Source organism: Diceros bicornis, chromosome 11 (genome assembly GCF_020826845.1).
Source record: "Diceros bicornis minor isolate mBicDic1 chromosome 11, mDicBic1.mat.cur, whole genome shotgun sequence".
In the NCBI taxonomy this organism is placed as follows: domain Eukaryota; kingdom Metazoa; phylum Chordata; class Mammalia; order Perissodactyla; family Rhinocerotidae; genus Diceros; species Diceros bicornis.
In genome coordinates, this window is record NC_080750.1 from 38,278,164 (window position 1) to 38,302,836 (window position 24,673).

General features: G+C 37.2%; 1 protein-coding gene across 1 annotated transcript in view; it reads right to left on the reverse strand.

Moving 5' to 3' along the window:
- Window positions 1-24,673, reverse strand: part of IQCM (IQ motif containing M) — a 334,584-nt gene that overhangs the window by 307,607 nt on the left and 2,304 nt on the right. Inside the window, exon 3 of the mRNA XM_058549817.1 lies at window positions 23,477-23,744. Within this exon, the coding sequence (XP_058405800.1) occupies window positions 23,477-23,744 (268 nt within the window). The remainder of the gene's footprint in view (window positions 1-23,476; window positions 23,745-24,673) is intronic.

Consider the following 24,673-nt stretch of genomic DNA (forward strand, 5'->3'; position numbering starts at 1 on the left):
ATGTGTTAAAGTGAATCTATTTAAACAAACAGAATGACTTATATCTGCCACAAATATAAATGTGTTAAAGACTGATCATACGCTGAACGATGCATTGATTGACATCTACAAATAATGATAGCATTTTATCATCAATTTTTGTAAAACACTAACACACTTGATGACTTCCTATTTCTGCCTAAATACTCTTCTGATGACTCCCTTGATTTACACAACCACAGCACTTTGGCATTTGACCACCCAAATGCTACATGTATTTTTTTATTAACATAATCTATCAATCAAAAAATTAAATGAACAAATAAATAATTATAAACATGTAAAGACCTAAAAAAGGAACTTTTCACACAGGAGACGTGTATAGAATAAGCACTTGGCGCAACTCAAGCACTAAGTGAAGCTTTATCCTCTTCCTCTCCTTGTCTTTCCAAGTGCACAAGATGCCTCCTCCAGCTTAAATGTCTGGTTTGTTTCATTACAAATAGCAACTGAGAGCCATGGGTAAGCATGAAAAGAAAGCAAAAAGATAAATAAGCAAATACAGATGGAAACTCAAGTAGTCACATATTTAGGCATGCCTTGAAAAAGTTTTTAATATCTGAAAGTATTTTCCTTTGACACTGTAAAAGAATTTTTCCTTGGTAGGAAGAAGGAATTTATGCTTAATGCGGCTACCTGAAAGATTACAATTAATTGCTGGGAAGTAAGAGAGGAACTTTTCCATCTAGGACTTTATAGAGAAATAAATAATGACTAATAATGCTGACATGTTGCCGGCACTACTAAAAGTTCAAAGGGCTTAAATATTCTAACCGGAATCCAGGGTAATCCTGAAAGTGGGTATTCAGAGACAGGGCCAACCTCCACAAAATTGATAATGGGTACAAGAACAGTTGAACGAGACAGAATGCTAGCATGGTCTGCTTTGTGTTCTCAACTTAACCTAAACTCTACCTTGAGAAGGCCACACCAAAAATGCAAAACTGTCTCTATTTATTATATTTTACATTTGCAACTTTCTCTTTAAATTAATGCACCATTACATACTTAGCAGCAACAACAACAAAAAAACTTAAAACATACAACTTCTCTATTGTAAGGATAAAAGCAGGCTACTGGAAAGTAATAATGTTACACTATTAAAAAAAAGTTTTGGTTTAATTTGGTTACCTATATTAGCTACCTGTGCTGGACATTCTGATCCTGGATTTACCATAGCCCCAAAGTACTGAAATTGTATCAAACAGTCTCATGAAACTAACAAAATTTCTCAAAATAAATTTACTGTAATTCATGTTAAAGTTAAAATTAACACTTCCCAGTGGCATATTTAGAAGTAGGTTTGGGGAAGAGATGAAAGAAATGGATTATAAAATACATGCAAGTTTCATAACTATCACAACTTCCATAAAAAAAAGTAGACAAGTATTAGTTTAGACAGTAAGCCAAGGCCTCTAACTGTGATCTCTAAAGAGACCAATAGGGCCTTCAGTTGATTATCTTTTGTTTATATTTTTACTTAGTTATGAACATGTTGCTCTTTGCATATGAAACTTCCTGTCAGATGTTGTGGAGTTAACCAAAGCCATAAAAAAATGGTCTCAGCCATTAATAGAATTAGAGAATAACACCTTATGCAGAATAAGAAGTTATTTTCATAATATTTAGGAAGTAATAATTCAGAATATTCTTGAGAATGCCAAAGGAAAAACGATCATTGTTAAAGGGAAAATTGGACTAATGGTCAACTGTTGAGTAGCTGAGACAGTTCTAATAAAAATGTGAGAATATGAGAGAGAAAATTCATCAGATCCTAATGTTTTCTAGAACCCTTTCCCTACCTCACAACTCCACACTCACTACTCCCTATACTAAGAACGGCTTTCTCGTGTATAAGCACAAGAGGTATATTTTCAAATGCATGGTTTTTGTGAAGAATGTGAAAAGTTGGAGTAGAAGTCTCCAACTTTCCGATCTATTTTTGCACACTACTATTAGTACAAACATTTTTGAGCAGTTGTTCCAGTAACTGTATAATTGTTTATCTGTAAATTATATTTATATTCTACTTTATTAACATATGTACTTTATAAATCAAACAAAACTAGACATTATAATAAAAAGATATAGAAAAATGTAAACAGGAGCCTCTTCCTGTACAAATATCATTTTGCTCAACCCTAAGTAAGCTCTCCCTATTATGATACCAACGGATTAGAGCAGGGGTTGGCAAATCACAGTCAGGCCCAAATTCAGCCCATCCATCAGCTGTTTCTGTAAATAAAGTTATTGGAACATAGCCATGCCCACATGTTTACCTATTGTCTAAGGCTGCTTTCGCCCTACAAAAGCACAGATGAGTAATTGTGCCAGAGGCCATATGGCCCACAAAGCCAAAAATATTTACTATCTGATCCTTTACAGAAAAAGTTTCCCAACTCTCAGATTAGGATTAATTTCTAAGTACCTAAGAAGAGAGAGTTCTACAGACAGAACAATAAGACTGAGCATCTGACTCGGAGAGAAGGAAAAAGCAGAAGTGATAAATCTGCTGGGGATGCTAATCAAGTTGCAAAGCAGGTGTAGGAGAGGAATTCCCTACCAGGATGAAACTATTAGGGTAGGGCTGACTACAGCATCATAGAGGATGAAAACAGAACTTAACTACTGGTGAAAACAAAACATAAACCAAAAGGCATAGAGGGCCACAGTTTGCGTTTTGGTTTTTTTTAACTGATATTTCCTATAACATCTCTATCAAAGGGTAGATATCTCTCTCCATCTCAGCACCACTTTAGTTGGCATACCTTTTATATCTATATCTATTGCCATAAACTCCAAAATAGGGGCCAAGGAGATATTTAAGACATCAATGGACAAAAATTATGATTTAAGATGACAAATGAATAGCACAGATTCCAGTTCAGTATCTCTCTCTCAGACACACATGCACACAATTCTAATATTGGCATCCTCTAGCAAATATCATGATATTCCTTTGCCTATGGCAGAGGGTTCTCTTAAATATGCTGCTAAAGATAATTGTTGGAATATGAAGAGTTTCGACCTTCAAGTCTCCAATAATTTCTCTTCTTTCTGAACTTTTATTATACTTAAAGTCAATGCCAAAGATTTTAGCACTTAGTTATTCTCTAATATTAGTTTTGACTTTTCCAACTAAAGAGGACAGAAACGAAAAAAGATGTCTGATATATTTTTCTATGCCTCATGTCACTTAGCATGGTCATGTGGTAATATACTCAATAAATAATTGTTGATGGATTCTTGAGAGGTTATCTGCAAAATATGTTGTTGCATGTCAAATCTGATTTTCCCATTGCTTTTTATAACAAAATTGAATATTCTTTTTTTTTAAATGTTTCAATACGAAGCAGAAAGGAGTTTGGAAATTTAATTGTAGTCACAGTTGGTGTGAAAAACTAGCTTTACTGACTTGAGCAAGCCACTGAATCTCCTTTGTTTCTCTTTTAGCATAATGACGGGGGGGGGGGGGGGGGGGAGCGGCTGACAACTAATATCCTTATTCAGCTCTAAAAGCCTATGTGACAAAGTCACATTTAAGGATATAGCAAATCTTTTAAAACCAGGTTATTCAAGTCAGGTATTGCAAAACAGCAGCTAGAGGGCCAAATCCAGAGGTAGACATAGATTTGAGGGGCACACAATGTTCAAGAAATGTTGAATCAAAAGATATCTAGATAGGCCTGCTTTCTCTAGTTTGCCATAGACCCCATTCCTCCCACTGATCACACTAACTATTTCACACTTTCATGTTACCTGCTGATCTTAGAAGGGCATTTAAATTTGTAACCCATGATTCAAAGGAATTACGATTCTGTTGTCATTTCAATACCTCGATTGATTATCCTGTACATGAAAAACAGAAGTGCTATTGTTACTAAACAGAACTTTAGAAGATATAATGAGAAGGTATCCTTGAATTCTTGAATTCTTTTCCTTTCAGAATGCAATGTAGTGCAGTGACAAGAACACTGAATTTTAGATAGAAAATAACCTGGGTCTTGGTCTTGTCTTTACCACTAATAAGACCTGTGACCTTGGGCGGCAATTCACTGATGCTGCCTGGACCTCTGCTTTCTTATGGGTCAAATGGCGGTGGAGCAGCTAAACTCAATTGTCTCGAACCTACTTTTCATCTCGACAGCTCTGCAATTCTACGATAACAAGCAGTCTCGTTGTTTTGACTCCATTTCCTAGAACTCTGTAAAAGCCTTTAGAAATAAACAGATTTATCTAAGCTAAAGAGAGGAAAAGATGTAGGAACACACTAGACTGATAGAATCAAAGTGCAGCAATAGATGAGCATAGGAGGCCTCATTTTCTGAAATGCACACAACAGTAAATAAAACAATGGCAAAGCCCTCACTAAAACACAGAGCCACACAGCCTGAAAATTCTTTAGCAGTAATGCAAAACAGTCTAGTGGTAATAAGATAAGATTATGAATTACAAACACTGTTACAGTGCCTACTGGGCCATTTTTTGTGATTTTAGCTTCTTATCTAAACACATTAAGCCTCAAATTTTTCATTTACTAAAAAGAGGGAATAATAATGCTTTGAACCTACAAATGTATGCGCATAGAGTTTATGCATGTTACAAGGGACAGATATTGTTTATAAGATAATTTTCTTGAGTTCCTAAGTGTTGGAAGAGGCAATCCATCACGAGTCCTGAGCACCTCTAACAATCAACTTGGGTGCCAAGAACGCCAGGCTCTGGCCACTCTTTGCTCTTTACCCAGGCTGTTTCTCAGTTATGTTTGCAGCAAGCAACTTGAAAGAGTGAGACAATGCCTTCCCTGGGACAAAGAGCATGCTTACTCTAAAAGCCATAGATTCCCCAAGCTCATGTGTCTCAGCTGTAACACAAACCCACCATGTGTACAGCATCTACCTGAGCCCCTCCACCTGGCCCCCACAGGACGTGCAGGCAAGGGGAACTAACAGGGACACGAAGCTCAGCCTGCCTGCTGTGCAGTGAGGAATACAGTCCTTGCCTCTGACAGGTCCTCATTCTGTCTTCCGCCTGCATCCATGAAACTGTGGCAGGATAACTTTTTAGCACATAAATAGGGAGAAATTCCAGACCCTTCACAGACCCTGTGAAGATGCTTGGTAAAGGTATGTATGTTGAATGAATGCAAATCAGAGTATCTCACATGTATTTCATTACCTTTTCTGAGTAGAAACCTAAGCTAATTTCATGACCTATTCTTAGGATAATAAAGTAGAGTCCTATCTTTTAATCCAGAACCAGGAAGAGAATTTGTGTGGTGTTTCTGATCTTCCTTCTTCCTGGTTCTCCCAAACTGTCATCTGTTGGGTAATTCACTGTACTCTCATCAACATCCCATGCTGCCAACCACTCATCATTACCGATGACAAGGGCCAGAACCTCACCTCCTTTCTTCTTCCTCCATGAAGTCAGAATCGTGCCCACATTCAAAGCTAAGATCTTATAGCCTCACCACGAAGATTCTGATTCTGAGCTAATCCTAGATCTGCCACACTAATTATACAGCACGTTATTGTAATGCACCAAAACCCAAAATATATTCTCTTTGTGGAAACTTTACAAGTGATACTTCTGTGCCTTAATTGCACTTGAAATTGTTACAGAAAACAGGTAGAGCTGAAAAGACTGTAAAATTGCTTAGAATTGTAGATAGGAACTTGGAGATTTAAGTGCCACCTCTACTATATTTTGTCAGAATGTAAATATAATTGCAGGTGCTTAGGGAAAAAAAAAGACAAGTACACCAATAAAAATCTTACATGCTGAATGCCAGAAAAGCAATAACACTTCTATTATAAGCCATTTTATGTGATAATTGCTTTTGAGAAATAGGAATAGGAATATTAACACTAACAGAAAGGCTTTAAAGAAATGCAAATTCCTGATTAGGATCATTTTCAAGTGAGGTAAACAGCTATTTGTAAATGATAATTTCTCCCTTTGTTTTCTCACCAGCTCTTAGCCTTCCTCACATTTCATGCCATTATTTGTTTTAGGTAAAATATCTCAAACACCTTGACATACTTTTTCACCTTGCATTAGGAGTCATATTTTTCCCATGCCTAAAACTAAGCCTACATAAAAGAACAAAGGATGCTTGCCAAACCATGATACGCTGTTTGTCCTCAAACGGATTTGGCATTCTTTTTGTTGTTTATCTACACAGACTTGCCAATGGTATTAACCACCAGACAGAACAGGAATCTGACTCATTTGCAGCCAATCACGCAGTTCTAGCTGTAAAGCTGACCAGTTTTGTGACTCGCTCGTTGCAGAAGCAGAAACCAAGGTGAAATAGAGGATGGAACCTGGCCCAACTCATAATTAAGACACTTCTGCCGAAAACCTTATTTCCCAGTATATTTGACACCAACAACATTTGTCACAGTTGTTCCCTAGCAGTTTATTAAGTAGTTACAGTTTTATTAACTCTTTAAAACCACATGATACACAAAACTCTAAAACCAGATGATACACTTAGGCACCAACATGGCTTGAACACATTTACATAAAATTAGCACATTAGTTTTCAGATAACCACCAGGTAAATGCATCATACTAAGCTTTAGATTCCCTACCAAGGGTAATGTTTGAATGTGATCTGTTAATTGGGGGGAAGTAAAGGGAGAGAGGGAGCACATTCAACCCTCTCATATTTCCAAGAAAATTTTTTCTTTTTGCAAAAGCACTGTGTAACTCCTTTACACTGAAAGACAACCATCAGCTTTTCTATATCAGCATATATGTTCTCATGAGTCCTTCAATGAGTCATTAATAAAGTGCCTAATATTTTACATTAGGCACATTATTTTACATTAGTTACATGACGTTTTCACACAGAAATTTCACTTGGTTCTCGCAGCAATACAGTTAGCCGTTATTTTTATCACCATTTAACAAAATAGGAAACTGAGAATCCAATATATTAAATAATTCGGCCAGGATCATGCAGCACGAGAATCAGAACTTGACTTCTGATTTTGGTCTCTAAATCTCAGATTCTTTCCCCAGCAGATGCAGAGAGTTTATTAAGTGTGGCATATTTATTAGGTGTGCCTCTCATTATCATCCATGTGCAGACCATTCTGGACTGTATTCACAGTATGGATGTACAAATGCAAGGTCTTGTTTGCTACCCTCTCCAGCCACAGAAGCCGCTCCTTTAAGCAGCGAAAATATGGCTTCATGAAAGGAATGTTTATATCAGGGCTACAAACACAGGAACAAATCTAGGAAGATGTGAAATTCACTCCAGTTCAAGAAAATGGAACTTGGTGGCCAACCACAAAGGAGGGCGACCTCAGTGAAAATCAACACTTGAAAAACATTCGTTTTTCAAGGGGAAGAGTGACCCAAATCCATTGATCTGGATAATTAAAATTTCTGTAGGAAATAAATGACTAGAAAAGTTATATAGTCTTTTGATTTTACTGCTGATGCCATAAAAATTTTTAAATGTAATTATCCCTGTAAGTAAATAAAATCAGCTGCAAAAGGCAGATCTGAGCAAATTGGGGTTTCAACTATTGTGATTTTTTTTCTTTAAATGAGGCAAAAGCACTATGTACAAATTATAATCAGGCTTCATTTAAAAGCCAGGCAGAGAAATACCTTGGGCAGTATAAACCCAAGGCCTGGTAATTCTAGCACTGGGTCCTAGAACTGTAAACACATAATGTCATTGCTAAATTCTAACTTGCTCACATAACAATTTTATCTAAGAAACTGTCTAGGAACACCAAGAACACCTTTATAGCCATTTTGGACAATTCATTATTGTTGACCCAGGGAAGTAAGCATGCCCTCAACTCTTTTACAGAAACAGTCAATACTTCCCCATATTCTTGCTCCTCCTCCCACTCAAGGAAACTATTCGCATTCCCACTAATGAATGTGGTATTGTTAGAAAAGATGTAGGAACAGTCACCATTTTCACAATAAAAAAGAAAAAGAAAAGCAACTGTCAAAGCTCATCCCAAAGCTAATATTCTAACCTTTAAAATATCTATATAACACCACTTCTCTTTTCATTTTTACAAGCAAAAATATATTCAACTCCTGGGATTTCTTGAGCTCTCCAACCCATGGCACAATAGCCCCTTTAGATGTCATTTCTTTTCTGGTGAAATTTCTAAAAACGCATCAGGTCTTTGAGAGTTTGGTCAGACAGGAAGGTGAAAGCAGCATCGGTAGTCGAATATTTCCCTACTGATTCGTACAACCAATCAGTGCTGAATTACCTAGCCGTCACCATTCCCCGGCATTCTTTGTCTTCATCCACAGGATGCCTCTGTGAGGACTTACTGAAAATGACACTGCCATTTGGGAACATCTTTGGAAGAATCAAGAAAGCATCCAATTGCTACAGGACATAACTAACAATGGCGTAGTTTCCATTATTATCTAAGAATGAGGTTGGGCACTTTAAATGTCACATTTTCCTAAAAGATCATAGTTCTCCATGGAAACAGAATAGCCTTCCAAATCATCAAGGATTAGATCAGTTTATGAGGCAAACTAAGATACAGAGAAGAAAAGTGACTTGCTCAATATATATACAATAATTTAGGAAAAGATTCAGTACCACTTCCCCACTCCCAGAGCTTTAGGAGACCCTCATTCCTGCAAGCACCCTGAATTGCTGCTAATGCCACCGAGAAAGAAGACGTAGCATGGTGCATGAATGAAGAGACAGCAAGCTTTACATTCAGAAAGACCTCAAACTCTGGTTCTGTCACTTACTATCCATGACAGCAGCTGGTGTGCATGTCTCTCTCTGAGTCTGAATTTTCTTATCTGTAGAATGCAACTAATAATATGCCTCTCTTGCAAAACTTGGGATAATGAGTGGCTTAACATAGTGCCTAATAAGTAGTAGATGCTCAATATATGCTCTTTTTTAGCTCCTCTGTCCTATTCTCCATTAATTGGCTTCCCATAGAAGAACAGTGAAGCATTTTCAGTTTCTTAAAACCAAAATCAGTTTATAGAGATATGTAGAAATTTTCAAACTTTCACTGAGAAATAAAAAAGCAAAGGTCATTTATTTACAGAGCTACAACCACATATCCCAGTCTATTTTTGAATGCTATTTAAAGGCCATACTTAGCAGTTTAGTATAGCTGGAAACCAAGGACTTAAATAGAAATTGCCATCAACTCAATCACATCAGAAGTTCTTATGAGCACCTATTAAACATGTGATGATAACACATTATATGTCTTCATGAATGTCTCTACGGTGACTACATGAAATGCTTTTTTGATCCATCCTAAGTACAGTCAGAGTAAGCACTGGACTTCTGGAATAGTTTAAAAAAATAAAGTGTCTGTAAAATAATGTTTTGATTCATTAAGTGCAATGGGATCAAAACCAGATGGATTTGGCAGCAGGCTTGCTCCCCTGGTTCTCAGGCTGCTTCAGAGCAGTGCCGGCTCTGAGAGGGGATGATCAATGTCACACATTCCACACTTCAGGCACTAATAGATCCTTGGCTCCGGGTTTCCCAGTGTTCAGAGGGAATGCCAGAACACACATGCTGTGACAGAATCATTTTGGAAGCATCCATGCAGGCCGGAGAAATGAATAACTGCCTTGGGCACCGAATGGCTCAGGCAACAGCTGTTTTACACCGGACAGTGATTAGGATGGATCTTTATTCTGTACAGTAACTGTCACGCTTCACAAACACACACACAGTAGGTCTTCCTAAGGTGTAACATAGGGATCAGCACCTTATAACAGAAATATCCACTCAATGGTACATGGAATAGTTTGAAAAACCACCAGGCTTGCTTAAACCTGGTCAGTAATTTACATACACACTATACTCACATCCTTTCATTCTATTTTTCAATAAACATTTATAGAATATCTTTCAGATTCTAAATGAGCCCATCATTCTGCTGTTTAGGCACTGGGGGTACAAATGCAAACAAGATAAGTATGATCCCTTACTTTCTAGCAGGGAATACAGATCGGTACACAGGCAAACCTGTGATGAGAGATGTTCTTGGGGAAACAAATATGAAGAGTAGCTAATGCCCCTCTAAAATGGTAATAAGAACATTGTCCACTCATCTTAAAAGACTGTTGATGTTTCGTGAAGCCACTACTCAAGCTATCCTTACAGTGCTTGCTTAGTCAGTACCTCTCTAGTAGAGAGCTATGAAGAAGGGTTTTTATTTTAAAAATATTTGGCCTGAAAAATAACTTACCCTGGTATGTTCTGGTACAAATTAACTGATTAGGTTAGGGTACACATAAGTGGCCTTATCAGAGGAAACGGAAAGAAGTTTATAAAAATATTGACTGGCCAAGGCTTGCTAATAGTAATGGTAACTAGCAAAATAACCAATGTTAACTAGTTGTTAATAACATCATCTTCTATCTAACTTCTACTAAAACAAAAGATAAAATTATAGAAGTTAAAACACATGTTCCTATAAATGCAAGAATATGTTTTGCTTAACACAATAGGTCCTGCTTTTTTCTACCTGATCCACTCCCTCACAAAAAGATTACTGGGTTGGGCTTGTCTGTCCCATGCAGCTCCCTTCCCTCAAACCACTCTTGTCTATAGACTCTGCTGAGAAGCTGGGCCTAAGTGGCCATAGTGGTACCTTATCACCATCACTTCTGTCCTGACTGTGGCTTTGGGATCACCTAACCCAACCTAGGCCCATCATATCCCTTTCCCACAAATATGAGCACTAAGAAAATGAGTTAGATGTGTGGAGTGAAGTCAAAAGTTTATGTCGACTTAGGACTTGAAGTGACCGTCTTGGTCTCCTCCTGTGTGTAAGAGGAGAAGAGACCTATCTATGAGGAAAAGCAGAGGAAGGCAGTGCCATTGGGAGAAACAGGATGGGAGATCAAGCGTTCCTTGAAAGACTGAGAGGGCAGCCTCAGTTCCTGGCGGATTTTCAGTTCTTGTGAGGCCCAGCTGTATTTTATGTCCCCATTCTTTGCATTTAGTGAAGTCTGAAACATAAAATAAGATCCCTTTACTTGAGCTAGCCTGAGTGGGTCTTTGTCCTGTGCACTCCACAAACATATAAGGACAAATGCAGTTGCTAATTAAAAATCAACTCAGAGTGACCTACTTTCATCCCCTTCCCTCCATTTTGATAGTCAACTTTTTCTCTAAATTAATTCAGAAACATTTGTTGAATATCTCTCAGGCTGAGGTGTGGGTTATTAAAAACTCAAGGAAATTGTCTACCCTCAAGGAGCCATTCCTGTTCATGTTCTCATCCTGGCCCTCTTCACTACCAATCTCTTGCTACCTAGTCAGCTCAGTTTGAAGCCTCCCACTCTCTAATCACCATCCTCTATTTTTTTCAAGTTACTCCCTATCATCAACACTTTTTGACCCCTATCAGGACGTGTAATTCATTGATACTACCACCTTTTCACTCTCCCTTGCCACCTCCATATCTTAGCCAGTTTAAAATCCAAAGTCAATCCTTACGATCACTCACTCTCATATTCTCTCAACTCCATTGCCCCCTCTCTCATTTTGTCATCTTCATTTGAGAAAACACAAAACCCTAGTTGAATCTAGTCTCCATCTATTCTGTGGTATTTGTACCCTGTGTGATTGATGTGATGGGAGAAAAAAATGTGATTGGTCTCATTTCACACTCATTAACATGAACCCAAGAGGACCTTATTGTTATCCAGTAATCATAGCACAACTCCTTAGTTCATTCACTCTCCCGTCTCTATTTCATATTTTCTACTCTCTCTCCAAACTTCCAACACTTTCCCCTGACTTTAATTTCAGCTGATATCCTCGCTTTCAATTTCACTGAGAAAATAAAAGCTACCCTCCTGACAGCATCTTTATCTCTATACTTTATGCGCCCTCTCATCATTGCACATAAATATAACCCACATTCCAATTGAGGGCCAACCCCTCTTCTTGTACAATAGTTCTCATCCACTCTCACCTTCTCAAGGACATTGCTCTTACAATTCTCCCCTCTCCTTCCTTTATTAGTGATTTTTTTCCTCTCCTCTTGATTGTTATGATCAGAAATGTTGTCATTTCTCCCATCTTAAAACAAACAAGAAAACTACTCTCTCTGGATCTCACCTCCCCCAACAGGCACCCAATTTCTGTGTTCTCCTTTATAATACAACTCCTTGAAATAGTTCTTATATTTGTCTAATTTCTTTCTGCCCATTCTCTTTTGAATTGACTACTCCACTAAAATAGCAGCTGTTGGGGTCATCATAACCTTCACCTTGCTAAGTCCAATGTCAACATTTAGTCCTCATCATACTTGATCTATAAGCAGAGTTTCACACATTTGATCAAACACAGTGGAAATACCCTCTTCACTCAGTTTCCAGCACATCTCAATCTCCTGTTTTGGATTTTGTTTTCTTTATTTTTTCCTTCCTCACTTGCTGCTCTTTTCTCAGTCATCTTTGCCAGTTTCTCCTCATTTCCCGGACCTCTAAATACTCCACAGCTTAATTCTTGGACTTCTGTAACTCACTCCTATGGCCATATCATATAGCCTCTGGGCACTCAATACTATCTATAAGCTGAGGTATCACAAAGTGGTATCTGAGCCTAGTCCTCTGGCATGAACTCCAAACCCAGATACCAATTTTCTATTCAATATCTCCACTTAGATGCCTAACAGTTGTCTCAGACTTTATATGACTAAAGCTGAACTCCTGGTCATAAGAATCAAATCTGCACCTCCCATAAACTTCCCCATCTTGGTAAATGACAACTCCATCTTCAGTAACTTGGGGCAAAAGCATATAGGTTTTGGATTTGTTTTGAAGGTAGAAACTTCAACAGGATTTCCTGATGAATTGGTCATCTTTGACTCTTCTCTTTCTCTCTAATAAATCTAATAATCAACTCATCAAGAGATACAAGAGACACGAGGGTATGGCTAGACAGAAGAGTTCATGGCTTTGGTTTGTGAGAGTAAAAGGCTTGCCTCACCCACCCCCTTGTTCACTCTGATTAGAAGAGTCAGGCTGGGCTTAGTTCCTTTGGAGTTGCTCCAGCCTGCCAGCATGGAACAAGCAAGTATACCATCCTCTGCACTATAACGTTTAGTAGAGGGCATGTGCTGCTTTGTGCAGAGGGCAGGAGTGGGAGAGTTGCTGCTGGCAAGTTCTGCCTACCCCTGGGAGGGTCAGTTTAATTCTGGGGAAGGATTAACAAACCACAGGGCTACTTGTCCAGAGCCATATTCTCTCTCATCAGCTTTCTCTATAACAAAATGAACATTTTAATCTCCATTTGCCCAATTCCTGTGTCTTATTACTCAGTTCAATTAGTTCCAAACTCAGAAGGGAAAATAAGTATTACTTATTGTAACACTGGTCCACCCACAACACTAGAAAGAAAAAAAAACCTACAGTATCTATATTTTTTAAGAGAAAGAGAGGGAAAGTAGTTCCCGCTAAACTGAAAGTTCCATGAGGGCAAGGACCATCATACATAGTATGTGGTTCAAGTAGGAGCTTAATATAGCTGCTGAATAAATATATGAATGAGGAAATGAAAGTCGAAGCAATTAGCCTATTGATCATACTTCTACACTCATTTTAACAAGGAAAAATATTTTTTAAAGATGATGTCTAGAATTGAAACTTACTTTTGGAAACACATTGTATTAGTTTTTTATGTCCATCATAGCAAATTACCAAAAATTTGGTGGCTGAAAACAACAGAAATTTATTCTCTCACAGTTTTGGAGGCGAGAAATCCAAAATCAAGGTATTAGCAGGGCTGTACTACTTCAGAGGCTCTACAGGCAAATCCATTCCTTGCCTCTTCCAGTTTCTGGTGACTGCCAGCAATCCTTGGCTCTGTACACATCATTCCAATCCTGCCTCCATGGTTATGTTGTGTCTCCTCTTCTGTGTGTCATCTCCCTCTGGCTTTCTTTTATAAAGACACTTGTGATGGCATTTGGAGCCCACTGGGATAACCTAAAATAATCTCTTTAGCTTAAGATCCTTAACCTAATCACATCTTCAAAGACCCTTTTTCCAACTAAGGTAACATTTACAGGTTTTAGGAATTAGAATCTGATATCTTTCCTACCTAGGATCTGAAATTTTTCCTACTATGACTGGATAAGGAAGGTGTTTCCACCAGACTGCCAGTGAAAACCAACAGAAAACCAAATTAGCTTAAATAAATAGAAGAAATTAATGAGTGAGGAAAGCTAGGATTTGAATCTAGGGAGTTGAATTTCCATGTTCTGAGCCACTAAACCATACTGCCTTCTCAAAAGGGGAGAATCCAGGGATTCTCATAAACTGGAAAGCCCAGGTAAAGTTTGTCTTCAGCAAAGCTTGGATTGGAGGCTCAAACAATGTCATCAGGACTTGATTTCTCTGTATCATTCAGCTCACTTTTCCATGTTGACTTTATTCTAGAATTCTGTGCTGTGTTCTCTAGTACCTCCAGGCTCACATCATCCTCGCTGGTTTAAGCCCAATCACTCCACCCATCACTGTGGCCAGGAGAATAAGCTCTTCTCATTGCCTATGCCTGAATCACATGCCAACTGAGCTGGGGGGTGGGGTGACAACCTACCCCAAACCGCACAGATTCAAAGAGGAAGGAGTGTTTCTCCAAAGTCAAATGAGAGTGCTGTTACCAGAGGTAAAGTTAAAGGATGCTGAGGAGCCAAAAACAACAGAAGAAAGTTTTCACTACAAACACGAACCCATTTCTAGGAAGCAATTGCTCTCATTTTACTTCCTCCGAGAAGTCAGTATTATTTATTCATACGTAAAGCTTCTGTACAAATGACCTCGGAAGGTCCTTTGCCCACTGCAAGATATTTCACTAGACTCTTAACTCTTCTCTGCCTGTGTTCCTTGTCAAATGCAAAACATGGAACAAGTGTACTTAATCAGAAAACGTTTGTAAGTCACTACTCTATCCTAAGATTTCTGTTATTCCCTAAGTTGTCCTCTGGGCTGATAACAGAGTTAGTAGAAGGCAGATGGTAAAAAGAATGCCTTTCAATTGTCTCTAAATCCTTTATAATGTTTTAATTTTTTTTTACATTTAAGATATTATTAATTTATTAAAAGTTAATGAACTTTGTGGCTACTTCAATATAGTAAACCATGTTACTACAGAAGCTATGAGTCTCCTGTCTTACTTTGAGTCTCCATCCTGCATCTTTCTATTTCAGAGCTTACCAGGTCACTACAAAAAGAGAAAAAGCATAAAGAAGAATGGACCATGTTCAAGACATTTGTCACTCAGATATATAATTCTATTCATTTGCAACTTCTAAGAATTCTGTTTAAGTTCTTCTGTAAGAGCATAGGCAAGCAAGGGAAAATTCCTGATAAGAAATGAGAAGAAACATAGCAATCTAAACCAGGAAGAAACTAAGAGAGGCAGAGAAGCAGGTGCAATTCTCTGTATGATGATCTCTAAAGACATTATCCCAAATTTATTCCCTCATTTAGAAATTCCTCAATTATAGTCTGTCTTTATACATGGAAGATGATTAGTATGTTTCAAGTTCTAAAGTTTCAAAAATCAAGTTATTTTGTAATACCAAATTCAATATAATTTTCCATCTCATTAAAAAAAATCTCTGGTTTCCACATTTCTTATAAATGGTTATGGAACCTGGTCCTACATTCCTCCAAATAATTTTGTGGGAATGAGTAAAAACAATTTTAATATGTTCATTAATATCATATGTATACTTAAAATCATTAAAATATAAAATAGAAGATTTTATAAACCTTCTTGATCAAAAAACTGTTCGGGAAGCTGTCAGTGTTGTGGGCAAAAAAATAAACATAGCCCAGTCATTTTTCCTGATAGGTCTCTCCGGTGCTTTCTAGCCACGTAGTTATTTTAAAGTATTATTAAAATTCATTATACTTTCATTTTATATTTAAAGGGAAAGATTTGTGATTTGGAGACCAAAGAATACACACACACACACACACACACACACGTCTGTTCCTTTCCAAACTGTTTAAGGAACAATCCAACATCAACACTAAATATATTTTCTTGACATGAATATCATGAAATCTCATTGAGTTTAATTAAAATCTGTTTTCAAATTTAAATGACTCAAAATTAGACCTAAGCATTTGTTGTTCCTGAGGGAATGCATAAGTAGATGAATATTATATATTATATGGTAAATATAAACTAATATTTAATATACATTATAAAAACTGATTTTCATGTGATTTCTAATTATCAAGATTCATAAGTTGTTGGCAGCATGACAATAGAAACTGGTTAAATAGTACTGTAGAATATCTATATATTCAAAGAGGAAATAATTTCTTATTTTTTCTGATTTTGCTCTATTAAGAAAAATATGGGCATGTATTATAAGCAACCACAAAGAACATATTTACTAAAGATATTTGATATTATAATTGTTACAGTGTATTTTTAAAGTTGATATCCTTGGATCAAATTCAAAGAATGTTTGGCCTATTCTCACATAAGATGTTCAGCTTATAGAAGATAATGCAATAGAATATGTCAGTGCAGCATGTGCAAAAGGTACATATACTACACACGCAGGACTCATTTTTCTTTCTAATCTCACAAACTTTAATCAGGGTCTGGAATTAATGCCACTGATATCTTAGATCATGCTTCCATTCACACTGAAATGAATGTTGGGAACATGTTTAAGACTCAAGTTACAGACTCAATATGCACTTTTTAGATAAGAAGTTTGAGAAATGAATTGCAATTTTAATTCAAATATAAACTCTAAGATCAGCACTTCACAGTTGTCTGGTGGGACACATGCACAAGTTCCTAGTAAAATGTCTCTGACTTCAACAGAGCCTATAATAGGGTTTTCAGCAGGACAACTGTCCTCCTTGCGCTCTTGATAGAACCTCCTTCACTTCTTTCTCACACCCCTACCTCCAACATCCTTGGCCTCGTGATTACAAACTGCTAAAGAGAACAATCCCCCAAAAAGAGACTAGCATTAGAACAAATTACCCATCTTCTCTACAAGACCCTCAGAACTAGTCTCCTTACTTCTTTGCTGTTTACCTTAAACTCCATAGACTCTCAATCTTTCATCCTTCCTTAAATCACCTCCCCAAACTCTTCACCGTGCCCTAAGAAACGCCATATCTGTCATTAGCTGAATTGATACTCTACCTATCTTCTCTATATGTTCCCCCACCTCCTTATTCTCACAGCCCTTATTTTCCTGAGGACACAGCTTCTTCAGCAGCACTCTCAAGCAGTAAATATTCTTTTCTTCCACTCTTTCCATACTCTAGGGTAGAGATAAAGCCAATTTCTTCCTTGATCCTTGTTGATACTTCCCAACAGTTTCTCTTAAAAAAAAGAGGGATTTTATTTTTCACAATAAACTATCTTTTCATAGTCCATGCACTTTCACACTTTCCCAGATTATGATTATTTCATCCTTCTCCTCACTCCTCAAAACTCCAATATTTCCCATCCCTTCCTCAAGTGAAGACCTCACTTCTGATTTCACAGAAAAAATAGAAGCAATCCCACCACCTAATCTACCAATCAGCCTGTGTCTGGGTCCATGAGCCTGCCTTCCTCCCCCTGGGACAATGGATGAGCTTTCCTTGCTCCTGTCTAATGCATTCCTTCTCCTTGATTGAAATATGAGTAACATATCTCATACTCTCCTAATTTCCCTCTTAGCTGTTCATTTTCCACTTCCTTTGCTGAGCACTCCTCTTCTTGCCCTCTTAATGTTGGAAACCCCTACGACTTGGTCCCTGGATTTTTTTTTCTCCACCTATATTTACTTCTTAAATGATCTTATGAAAGTCTATGATTGTAAATAAAATCTATATCTCTGCTGCCCACTTACCAACTATAGCTATTGAGCACTTGAAATGTGGCTAGTCCAATTTCTAAAATATAAACTGGATTTTGGAGACATAGTATAAAAAAATGTAAAAAATCGCAATAATTTTTATATTGACTATTGAAATGATAATATTTTGGATATATTAGGTTAAATAAATCTGTTATTAAAATTAATTTTACCTGTTTCTTTTTACATTTTTAATGTGGCCACTAGAAAATTTTCAATTACAACATTTGTGGCTCATATTATGTTTCTATTGGACAATATTGATCTATACATTAATGACTCTGACCTTTCCTATGAGCCCACACTTACATAACAGGCTACTTATTTGACATTTTCATTGTATGTGTAATAGGCACCTCAAATAATGTGTCCAAATCTCAGCTCTGGGTTCTACCCATCAAAACTGCATCTCTCTCTCTTCCCCATCTCAGACAGTGGCAGTTCTTATCTTCCAGTTCATCAGGTCTAAAGCTTAAGAATCACCTTTCCTTGACTCTTCCTTTTTCTCACACTCTACACCCAATCTTTAGCAAGTACTGACAACTCACCATCAAAATATTCTTAAGGGAGTATTTTAAGGAAGTGAGCTTAGGGAGCAGGAATGAACGATGGGGAAAGAAAACAAGGAAGAAGGGAGAACTAAGGTCAGAATCCTTTTTGAGTTGACCATCACTAAAAGAAACTGGTTTCTTAACCATTTGGGACCTTCTGAGAAGCTGTATAGAATGTAACTGAGACCCTTCTGCCCAGGAAAGAAAGGAGGAAACATTTATCCATCAGTTCTCATCCTCCCTTCCTTGTCGCTCCTGTGTCAGTGCTGAGCCTATTCCTGTGGGTGTCCCAAGTCAGGAAGGAGTCAGGGAAGCCTGGAGCAGGAACTAGTCACTACAGCAGTGGCTGGAATAAGAAGTGAGGCCGAGAGGATTTCAAGTGGTGTATGGAGATGTTTGTTTGCCACAATGCTCAGGAGAGCAGAGTGTGCGCATCTCTTCCCAACTCCCATATCAGTGATGTCACCTCGGTAGCCAGAAATGCGTTAGAGTATTTACGCCATGGATATCAGCAAAACCTATAAATCAGGCTTTCTCTGTCCTCCCACCATAGCCGGTTGTTAAACATTTGCTAGCATGCTACTACAAGGATCTGTTTTTTCAGACAGCTGCAGCTTACTCCTGTCTAGCTCCTTCTCAGAACTGCAGCCACATTGGTTCTTTCTGCATTTCTTTGAAGCGCTTTGAAGCTTCCCTCACTTGAGCAATTATAAAGGGTTTTCCCATGGCCTACAACTCTAAGCAGGAATTACTCCCTGTCTGAGTAATTCCTCCTCATCTTTCATATCTTAGCGCAAATGTCATTTCTTCTAGAAAGACTTTGCTGACCCCCAGACCAGGTCCAATTCATTTGTCATATACTCTCGATCTATATATAAGTGATTATTTAATTGATATTGTTGAATTGTTTAATTGATATTATTGAATTGTTTCTCCAGCTAGACTGCAAGTTCCATAAGGGAGCAAGCCATGACCATTTTTTCTCACTCTTGTATTCCTCATACCAAGTTCGTATATTTACTGTATGTCTGAACAAAAGTTTTTCAATCAACAAATATCAAAAGCACTTTTACCACTCTCCCATGAGTGAAATTGCACTTGTTTTAGGAGTATTGAAAAGGAGTCCTCATATTTAAAAATAGGGGGAGCCACATTGGGAGGAAAACACGAGACATTATTACAGATGTGCATCACTTCCAGCTATAATCCATTGAATGAAATCTCATTCACATAGCTCTACCTAACTGCAAGGGACATGAGGAACGTATTTTAGCCAAGTACCCAAGAAGAAAAGAATATAATAAATTTGATGAGCATCTAGCCAGTATCTGCCACAGTCTGCCCTTTGAGACATCAAATATCCATTCATTCTTATTCCCTGATAGAACACACTCTTCCTTTCCCCAAAGGAGACAACGCAAAGTTCCACCAAGGCACTGCATCCAGCTCAGAGTCCAGGTCTCTGGCTGTTTGAAGTCTTCTCCATCAGGTCCAGACATGGGTCCTTCTGGCCCAGTAATAACATGTACCAAATACAAAAATTCTTTCCACCTTCCCCCAAGAGCACACAACATCCAGTAGAGGAGCAGGTACAGGATAACCTCAGTAAAAGCTCCATCAGTGAAAAGGAAAAAGAGAAGACACATAGCGATCACTAGACTAAAGAAGTTCACTGGGAAGTCCCTGCAAAGGCCCCTAACCTGGAGGAGGGAAGTTCTTTGAGTAGACAGTGATTCTGTTCTGGGAGGCACTCTCTTGATCATTTTTTTAGTGCCCCCTGGATTCACGCTAAGAAGTATTTTCCTTGCTCCTTGGCCACATCTTTCTATTATCCTCCTTGAGGACTGTATAGCTTTTGAGGTCCATTTCCAGATAAAGCCAGGTTATTTTACTTTTGAATATTCAATTAAATCAAGGTTCATGATTTCTTCAGCAATGAAATTCTCTAAAATATTTGGTAGATTTTTAATCTATTTTCTTCCAATTAATTCTACATGCCAATAACCACATTCAAAGTTCTTTTTCTATACATAGTTTTAAAATCTTCTTTGTATCTTCGCTTCTTTACCCCTTGCCTTAGTCTCTCAACTTAATAGTAAGTGCTTTAAGGTTATCCGAGATAATGGGCTGGGTTGGGAAAGACACAACCTTAGTCTGATGTTTTCCTGCAATAATAAGTCTTAAGAGACATTTGCTGAAAACCAAGGACCCAAATCCCTGGTATTTCTGTATGCCCTTTCATCTCTGCTTATAAACTAGCCAATACTTTTCTTAGTTTATCTCTTTTTTATAATAACTTCCCAAAGGCAGCCCAAAATCACCAACATATTTTAATAATACTGTTTCCCACCTTCTTCACCTACAGCTACAAAGCTCAGTAGGTACATGGTTTAGATTGCAATTTATTGCTGGTGGCAGTTTTACCATTACATAATATGCATCTCCAACACTTTAATTCGCTATCTGTTTCTGTGCTGCCACTTAGTATAAACCATAAGCCAATGAATCCCATGGCTCTTCCCTCTGTCTCATGCTCCACATATTGTTGACCAAATCGAGATAACTCTACTTCTCAAATATCTCTACAATCTCTCCCCTCATTTCTATTCCAGTGCCACTACCTTAATTCGAGTCATGCTTTCTCATGTGAATCACTGTCTCCTCGTTGGTCCCTGTGCCTCCAAAATTCATCATACCTCACCTCTGCTGCCAGTAAATGTTCTAAAATGCAAATGTGATCATTGCAACTTTTCTGTAAAACATCTGGATGGTTCTCATTACTTTTAGGTTAAAATTCAATGTTCTTCAATATCTAGTCTCACTCTAATTACTCCCTAATCCTCATGTTTTGGTTATATAAAATCATTTTAGTTCCCTCAAATACACCACCATCACTTGCTCAGATGTTCATTATCATGTAGATGCTAGGCTCTCTGACTAGATAGGACTTTTCTTCTTTCTTGAGTTAACCCTTACTCATCCTTCAAAATTTACCAAAGACTTTAAATCTCCAGGGAATCCATCCCTGATTCCTACATTGGAATTAGGTATCCTTTCATTGATTTCAAAGCAGTAGAGTTTGTTTTTATTACAGTATCAGCCACACTATATTGTAATTATCTATTTATCCTCCTTTATCTGACCACACACAAATTATGTATATCAAATTCGAACTTGAAAGTAGCATATCTTTCATCTCTACATATCTCACATAATAAATAAATGTTGGTTGAACAAATGCATGAACCCCAAAATTTCAGTATGGCAGTGATCCCCAACATCAATCTTCAGTCTTCACCTATCACTCTCTTAAGTGCCAGATCTCCATTTCCAACTTCCTAATGGTTATTTCCATATGCGTGTCTACTTAACAAGTCTAAAAGTGAATTCATTATCTTTCCCATCCCTTTCTCCACTTGCCCAAAATCTGCTTCTTCCTCTGAATTTCTATCTTTACATAATGATGTCTGTCCAGTTTTCCAGTCTAGAAACCTCAATATCTTTCTTTAGTAATTCTTTGGTCAAATGAGTTCCTGATAGCCACATTAAAAACAGTAAACAGATTTCCTTTCTGCAGTATTTCTTTGAGCTTTCAATATATTAACACTCAATATGAATCTCCAAAAAGTGAATGCATTTTTTCAAACTTATCTAACCAAAGAACCCTTTTGTCAAGGTGAATCATTCAGGAGACTAGTGTTCTGAAGACTACACTTTGAGAAACGCTGCTGTAACATCTTTCTTCCGCGCTTGCTGCTTCAGTACTGCCCTAATTTAGGCCCCTGCCATTGCTTACATGGACCACCGGTTTCCTAGGCAGCCTCCTCACTTATCTCTCTGCCACCATTCTCTCCACAGCCTCTGCTACCAATTTTATTTTTCTAACAGAAAGATCTGGTCATTCTCTATGCTCAGCTTTAAAAACACCATAGACTTTCCATTACACACAGGTTCAAATCCTAGGCCTGCCATTATATTCCTTTCAAAATCTAGCCTCGCCCATCTTCCCAACTTCATTTCTTACCACATGTAAGAAATGTGTCAAATGTTATCAAAACATGTCACATTCTTTCATCCTTCAGAGTTTTAATATTTTGCTCCCATTGCTCAAAATGGCCTCTCGTCTTCCCACCCTACCTTTAACAAACTTCTTAAAACCCATTTCTAATGAGATCTCTTCTGGCATTTGGTGATTCCATAATCCTTCACACTTACCTCTATTACAGCAATTGTCACATTGTAGGATAAGAAATTACCCAGCTGTTTATCCCCACCATTACTCTCTGAGCCTTTGCATCTTTATTTCTCCAGCTCCTAACATGGTGCCTGGCACAGAGCAGGCACTCACTGAATGAAAAAAATTCAGATGAATGTGTAACATAAAAAGCAATAACAAAACAGGAAAAATGTAGATAAAGTTATGAAAGCTGTGACTAGAAATGTGTTTTTAGAGGTCACTTAGTCCAGCCATTAGTCTCAGGAAAACAATATTACTCTGCTTAAATAGACATCTAGGTTCCACCTTAACAAGTTCCTGATAGAAAACAAATCTTTGCTACAATTCTTCTTAAAGGTAAACTCTATAGTTCCCAAAAATCCTTTTAGGGTTTTGAAGGAACACTCTCACAAATAGCTTGTCTACCTACCCTGCTCAACAACAGCATTCAGGGTCATAACTTGTCACTGCTTTAGTAATGGTGAACTAAACAATCTCTGAGGACTTGTGTATTAGAAGGAATATCACTCTGTTGGAAGGTATGGCTACCCAATTTTGTTCCTCTAAATTCCCCTTTCCCATTAGGATGCTCTCTTCTCAATTTCCAGTGCCCCCCAGAGTTTAGCAGCTTTATTAATCATGCCTCCCTACCTTTCATTGCTAAAATTCAAAGTGTGGGATTGTGTTTGAACAAGGAAGTTCCATTCCAAGCATACCAGAAGCAAACGGTTTTGCCTGTTGGTTTGCTGAACTTCTTTGCTCCACCAAAAACTTACCTTTAGCAATTAGATCTACAGGTTCCTTGTATTTTTCTTTTACATGAAAACTGCGTGGCTCCTTGAAAGAAATTTGCCGTGGGGGCTCCTCCAAATGTTCACTTTTGGAAAGATCTTTGGGAAAACAAATACTTTTGTGTGCTGTCTTAAACTCTTGGACCACATTAAATGTTTCTTTTTTTTTAATCTCCAAAGGTATGAATTTGCCAGATTTCGATTTTTGATGTTTATTTTTAAAAACATTTATAGGAGTACCTTGAACTTTATTCTATGAATAAAACAAAATAAATTTAATGAAATTTAACTATAATATTAATTGTGTAATAAAATTATATAATAAATTGTATTAATAAATTCTTAAAATTATACGCACTAAACACATTTTACAAAGTACCTTAGCGTATAGGACCTTTACTATAAAGCACATGACAGCAATCAGATAAAGCAGATGTTATTCTTGTAGCTGTCTAAAAGCCCTTAAGAACGTGAGGGCTACATTCTACCTCAAAGAAATGAAAATTTTAAAATAGTAATTTTATCCTCAAATGTGCTATTTTCAAATACAACTTTAAAGTCTATTTTAAAATAGAAGTTTTCAAATAGACATATAAGACATTTAATTATTTTAAATTATTATATTATTTAAAGTATTTTATTATTTATTATTATATTATTTAAGTTGTTATATATTATTTAAATTTAATTAAATTATTATTTAATTATTTTCAAGCATATTTGAAGCATTTTCAAATGTCCATCAAATGCTAACACCCCCAAACCTCTTACTCTGTTGAACCAAAAATAACTGCTCATACATGGGGGTAGGTTCTCATGAAAAGCATGTTAATAGCCACATATGTTTTTCAATTCTTTCAATCTCTTAATTGCTTCTTAATTTTGACTACTTTGAGCAGTAGAAAAATAATACAATCCTAAGTCTCTGACTGGTAATTATCCAAACAATTATAATTGTTCAAGTCTAGTCATTCTCTGGCCCATAGACAGAGTCCTCCCTCCCCCAAAAAAAATTTTGAACGAATTCAAATTTTTGCCAACTCAAGATGCCACTAAATAAGTTCTAGTATGCTAGTATTATGTTTTATCAAGCAACCAAAGATGGAATATTATGCTGTTATTATTAGAAAAAATTCTAACAATAAGTCAGGTTCTAAGGACATCTACCTAACTCTGAAGACT